At 35.1% G+C, this 6086-nt stretch overlaps 2 protein-coding genes across 7 annotated transcripts in view; one reads left to right on the top strand and one right to left on the bottom strand.

The window, feature by feature from the left end:
* The first annotated feature begins 276 nt into the window (after nucleotides 1-276).
* Nucleotides 277-2497, top strand: LOC111385232 (zinc finger BED domain-containing protein RICESLEEPER 2-like). The gene is made up of 8 exons (XM_023009606.1): nucleotides 277-857; nucleotides 947-1033; nucleotides 1147-1315; nucleotides 1406-1465; nucleotides 1577-1695; nucleotides 1741-2117; nucleotides 2301-2368; nucleotides 2459-2497. Exons 1-8 carry the CDS (start codon nucleotides 277-279, stop codon nucleotides 2495-2497), a joined length of 1500 nt encoding a protein of 499 aa, XP_022865374.1.
* Nucleotides 2498-4076: 1579 nt separating this feature from the next.
* The window catches only part of LOC111385198 (probable glycosyltransferase At5g03795), a 5867-nt gene continuing 3857 nt past the window's right edge, over nucleotides 4077-6086 (bottom strand). For all 6 annotated transcript variants that reach the window (XM_023009569.1, XM_023009570.1, XM_023009572.1 and 3 more), the window contains 2 exons: nucleotides 5266-5614; nucleotides 4077-4932 (listed from right to left, as the gene is read on the bottom strand). In XM_023009569.1, the coding sequence (XP_022865337.1) occupies nucleotides 4270-4932; nucleotides 5266-5614 (1012 nt within the window). In that variant the 3' untranslated portion in view covers nucleotides 4077-4269. The remainder of the gene's footprint in view (nucleotides 4933-5265; nucleotides 5615-6086) is intronic.

Genomic DNA, 6086 nt, shown 5'->3' with positions numbered 1-6086 from the left:
CAATTTTTACCAAAAACCTTCCTTTTTGTTGTGATGGGAACAATTAATTTGGGCTTGGGTTCCTCGTAGTTCTTCATATGAAACATCATATGATCAACATATAGCACTCCCTAAAAATGTTTATCCCAGTTTCTGGGAATTTTTTGGACATGGGACCAATTTTGAATGCTTTTGTGCATTTAATGATCTGATTTGTACTTACTAAGGTTCTTCTTATCCAACGACGAAGCCTAGTCGAAGAAACATTGTTCTAATTTTCTCAAGATTTTTGGAGCAATGTCATTTGGAAAGAGGAAATTGACTTCAACTATGTGGGAGCACTACAAAAGACAGAAAATTGGTGAGAAATGGAAGGCTATATGCAATTATTGCAAGAAACAGTTAGGGGGTGAAATCAAAAATGGTACAAAGCATTTGCACGATCATTTGAAGAGACGTGTACTCCGTTATAAGGATAATAATCACCAAACAACATTAAATTTCAAAAAGGACGCCACAAGTGGCAATGTCACAATGGGTGCTTACTCTTTGGATCCATATAAGTGTAGATATATTCTTTCGAAAATGGTGATTTTGCATGAGTATCCTTTGTTTATGGTTGATCACATTGGATTTCGAGAGTTCTTGCATGACCTACAACCATTGTTTAAGGTTTTTTCTCGCAACACTTTAAAGAGCGACATTTTGAAAATCTATGAATATGAGAGAGCCAAAAATATGATTGCACTTGAGAAGATCGAGAGTAGAATTTCGATCACTACCGACATGTGGACCTCTTCTAATCAAAAGAGAGGATTCATGGTTATCACTGCTCATTTCATAGATGATGCATGGAAATTACAGAGTCGAATCATGAGGTATAGTAAAACATTACATTCACTTGTTCTCATAATTTACCAAAATGATATTCATTTAGTTGATTTAATTTGTTCTTGAATGAACTCAGGTTTATATATGTGTCGTGCCCACACACCGTTGATGTGCTTTCAGAAACTCTATTAAGCAGCTTGATGGACTGCAATATTGATCGTCAGTTCTAACTTTGACGGTAGATAATTGCACCGCAAATGATGCAATGATCAGTATTGTGTTAAGTCAACTTTGTACTCGTTCTCTTGTACTGAATGGTGAATTTTTTCATATGAGGTGTTGTGCACATATATTAAATCTTATTGTGAATGATGGGTTGGACATTATTAGTGGTAGTGTTGAGAAAATTCGTGATAGTATTGCTTATTGGACAGCCATGCCAAAGAGATTTGAAAAATTTGAGCTCTTTGCACGCCAGTTGAAAATTGATTGTGAGAAAAAATTGGTGCTTGATTGTAAAACAAGGTGGAATTCGACGTATTTGATGCTTAGTACTACTTTGATTTATAAGGATGTTTTTCCGTGTTTGAAATAGAGAGAATCACGATATAATTGTTTCCCTAGTGATGGTGATTGGGATTTAGAAAAGAAATATGTGAGAAGTTATATTTTTTTTTGAGGTTACTGAATTGTTTTCAGGAACAAAGTATCAAACTGCTAACTCTTCTTTGCAAATGTTTGTGATATCAAACTGTCATTGTATGAGTGGCTTGAATCTCCTTATTTGGAAGTTCAAATGATGGCAACCAGTATGATGGAAAAGTTTAATAAGTACTGGAGCGATATTCATGGAGTTTTGGCTTTAGCAGCAGTGTTGGAGCCGAGGTATAAGATGATGTTAGTTAAGTTTTATTATTCTCGTATTTTTAGTAACAATGCTGTAAGTGAGATTGACAAAATATATCAAGTTTGTAGCAAGTTGGTGCACGATTATCAGAAGAAGAATTTTTCAAGTGGGTCTTTAACTCAGTCTTCTATTTCTTCTTGTCAAACCGAGACGTCAAGTGCTAATAATAAATCAGATCGCATGGCGGATTTTTATAAATTTGTTTCTAATGTTGAAGTTCCTAGTAGTGTGAAAACCGAGCTTGATACTTTTTTGGATGAGCCTATATGGCCTCGGTCGGATGATTTTGATAAATTGACATGGTGGAAAGTGAATTCAATCAAATATCCGACAATATCTCAAATTGCAAAAGATATTTTGGTCATCCCAGTATTTACTGTGGCATCCGAATCTGCTTTCAGTACTAAGGTAGATTTGTTAGTCCACACAGAAATAGACTTCACCCCAAAACGTTGGAGGCTTTAATGTGTGCTCAAGATTGGTTATAGGCTGATATTCACGATACGATGTATAGAAATGTTTGCTTTTTATATTGTTTCTTTTATGAATTTTCTTATTACTAATTATTTTATTTTATTAATAGCGAATTCTGCGCCATCTGCATATTTTGGAAGTTGCTTCAAGATGAATGATGAGGATGTTGATGAAGAGGTACTTTTATTTTTTACATAATCTAAATTCTTTTCATTGTTATTATGAATTTATGATGATATTGAGTATAATATTTCTTTCATTTTTCAGGATCCATTTTCCACAATCTCTGAACCTGCCGATGAATAAAGTTATTAAGATGGAAAAACAAAAAATTTATTTTTGGATAAAGAAGTGAAATTTAGTTACAATGTAATTGTATTTGTAATTGTTTATTTTCGGATATTGTTTGTTTAGACTACTTAATTTAGATGTTAGCGTTTTTAAACTGTGAATTTGAAAAAAAAAAAAAAGACGGGGCAGCAAACAGGGCATGACCCTGCCCCGCCCCGAACCCGCCCCACTACCATCCCTAATCACCGTTGGAGGCTGGACAATTAGACAACTGTGGTGGCGAATCAAGATCATTGGTACAAAGAAAAAGCAAAGGGGTTTACAAATCTAGAAAAATATATGACTTTTATCACAATTTCTGTCTAAACACAAAGATGAATTCTGGTGGGAAACGAAAATTATTTTAATTTTCGCTGTGCATGTTAAGTAGATTCCCAACAGTTAAACCTTGTTTCGACATGAGTCTGGCTGCAAATTTTCCACAACTTTATCACATTTATGGATAATGTTACAATATATAATTTATATAATAACCAAAACAAGGCAGTACAATTATATGATTAATAATAACAAAAAAATGGATGGCCCCTGCAGATTTTATTGAATGTCGACCTTCCCATGCAGTAAAACGCTTTCATTTTTCATAAATAACTTTGATGTTTTGAATGACAAATTAATCTTGAAATCTATGCATTTTGTTTGAGCCTTGTTCGGACGAATTCTTCATTTGAACTTAATTCTGAATCGTGAAGTTCCATGCCAATAGTAATCAAAATATTCAAATTGTTACTAATAATTACTTGATAAGAAATATGTTTTTATATCTTATGATTCCATAATGAATCCACGAAAGACCTCACAGTATCTTTTGATTCGTAGGGGAATGAATTAAACTACTAACATTTTCCATATTGAATCCGGAACTTTGGTTCTTCTTGAGAAGCATCTCCAATGAAGCGTGGATTGCTTAAAAAAATGTCACATCAAAATGCGTACATAGCAAGAAAAATGGTGGAAAATGTCGAAAGCGTGCTATATTTCATGCATTTTTAAAAAAAAATAAATTTAATTTCGTTGAAGGATGTGTCCATTTACTTTTTTTTATACTTATCCCTACTCTACATCATATCGTTTGTATATGAGATTCACAATTCACATCTACATTGGAAATATTCCTCTCTTCATTCCCATTTTGCTTGCCACAAGTAAAACAATTCACGTTGTTGTGTAATGTAACCAAATGCATGTTCTTAGAAGTTACTTGTTTAAAATAGTAAATTAATATTACTTTCCATAAAACTAAATTCTGTTAAGAGTAACTTAGAAAATGATGTTTATCTCAAAAAATATAAGCACTAAAACCTGCAGTAAGCCGAGGTAACAGTGCCCCCAAAAGCAACGTGCAACTATAAATCTTCATCCGGCTCCCAAAATACAAATACACAAACAGCAAAGAATACAGGACGAAGAGACATTTACATTGCAAAAAGAACTTTCTTCGGCCTGTCTAACCCACCTCCCCCTTGCCCCAGAAATTGGGGGGTCACATGACCCTCCATGCCCCCCCCCCCCTCTCCCCCCGCCACCCCCCCCCCCCCCCCCCCCCGCCCCCCCCAAAAAAAAAAAAAAAAATTAAAAAAATTCATAGCTCAGGGCTAGAACTATGGAATTATTCCCTTGTTTACTTACAACATCTCCATATCTTTGCTAGTTACTGTCTTCTTCAGAACTAACCATTCTATACCAAGTACATTTCGTAACATTCAAAGGCAAATGCATTATGCGACCTATGTCAGTGTTTGGAAAACTCGGTTGTGCCATAACGAATGAAGTATCATATTGAAAATGTCATACTTCACAGGCCTGGTATGCCAAAGAAAATGCTGTTGTACCTGTTTAACTCTTTGCTGCATCTTTAAATATCTTTTCTTAGAGATGGATAGAAGTATATTCTTCAAATTCGGTATGTCCTTCTCCAAGACAAAAACTGCGAAAGACTCCCAATTCAAAGTCTCAAAAAATGGAGGGATAAAATTGTCTGATATGATTACAGGAACACACTCGTAGAAAATGGCCTCGACCACTCTAGGACTGTTTACTTCGAAACCTTTAGCGCATATGCAGTACTTGCTGCTCTTCATGTACTGGACATAGGTCATTTGTCCTTTCACTTTACGAATCCGACCAAAAATCTTCATATCAGGATCTTTGTTTTCCCAGTGATTCAGCAAAATGGGACGGAGATAACCATGCATGTTTCCAGCAAAGAAAGCAAGGATTCGTCTTTGGGAAGGAGGTTTCCCTCCAAGTTCTCTAAGAGGATTCTGAGCTGAGCGTACAAAGGTCTCAGGAAGAGACACATCTTTACCAAACTTGAACCCTTCTTTGATATCAGCATTGCATAAAGCTCTAATACAAGTACCCATCCTCTCCCTGGTCTCTGCCGGTGCCTGAGAACACAAGATTTATAATGTTAATAGATTTCTGTAAGATTTTGATATTGAAACTTAAAACTACAGATCTTTTGCTGAGGGTTTTAAGTAAGAGGTCTAGCAACTACAATTTTTTGGAAATAAAGCTAAGTTTAATATAGTTGGTTTTAAGTATTAGGTCCATGGACAAAATGCAAAATGGCATTAAAAGAAAAAGATAAGAGAATGGTCTGCTCAACCAGTTCTACAGATAGCAAAAACTAATTACAATGATATCTACAAAATTGTGCTCTTGGACCTGAATGCCAAAAAGTAGAAGTAATGAATATCAACCCCATGTGAAAGTCATACCCAATCATGGCAGGCTACAAGGAAATGGTCTGCTCCACCAGTTCTATTCCAGAAACGATGTTTTGTTGTGATCACATCGACGTAGTTACTCAAACATTGAAGCATGTTCTTGCGATTATGAGAATTGGGGACATATAAAGTCAGTTCTAGTGCCCGCGAACTGAAAGGCAAGTAAAATAGGTGAGCTCTTTTGGGGTTTTTAGTGACAAAATGTTTGTTTGCCTTCAGTAGCTTCATAAACCATCCCTCTGAAGCATATATTCCTTTGAGAGGTGGCTGATGAAATATAGGTCTTTGTCCTTCAGAATAGATGTAAACTTTGAGAGTCTGCTCCATCAATTCATAGCTCCTGTGTATAACAATTAGGAATTATTGCTTAAAATGTCCAAAAATTTAGTTGAGCAGTTAATATCATTTCTGCAAAAGTGATGATTTTTAAACAAAATCTAGTCATACCATTTAATACAATATCCTTTGGTTAAAAGCAAAATAGTGAAGTCAGTTCTTGATATGGGACTTGCCTTGAGGCAAAGATAATTATAAAAAAATCTCAAGACCTTGGCTAGCAAACAGTCTGGCATACAAGATCTGCACATTCATGCCCATAATTCAAGCATATACCTTCGAAAGATTTCAACATATTGCTTGCCCGGTAAAAAAATTCTTAGCACTCAAATATAAAAAATCCAACGAATATACTATAGCAACGAGCAGCCTGATCTCTCAGGTGTGATTAAAAAAATAAATTAATTAATATGCTTATATAATTGCAAGTGTTAGTTTTAAGGCAAAACCACCATGATCAGCATGTGAATTAACCC

This window comes from Olea europaea, unplaced genomic scaffold (assembly GCF_002742605.1).
Source record: "Olea europaea var. sylvestris unplaced genomic scaffold, O_europaea_v1 scaffold311, whole genome shotgun sequence".
Lineage (NCBI taxonomy): Eukaryota > Viridiplantae > Streptophyta > Magnoliopsida > Lamiales > Oleaceae > Olea > Olea europaea.
This window is presented reverse-complemented; position numbering and strand designations above follow the sequence as displayed.

Bases quoted from the DNA above. Each gene is read 5' to 3' on its own strand.
- LOC111385232 (XM_023009606.1), top strand. From the start codon at position 277: ATGTCATTTGGAAAGAGGAAATTGACTTCAACTATGTGGGAGCACTAC. The intron at 858-946 runs GTATAGTAAAAC...GAATGAACTCAG, and splicing joins TTACAGAGTCGAATCATGAG to GTTTATATATGTGTCGTGCC. The intron at 2,118-2,300 runs GTACTAAGGTAG...TTTTATTAATAG, and splicing joins GGCATCCGAATCTGCTTTCA to CGAATTCTGCGCCATCTGCA.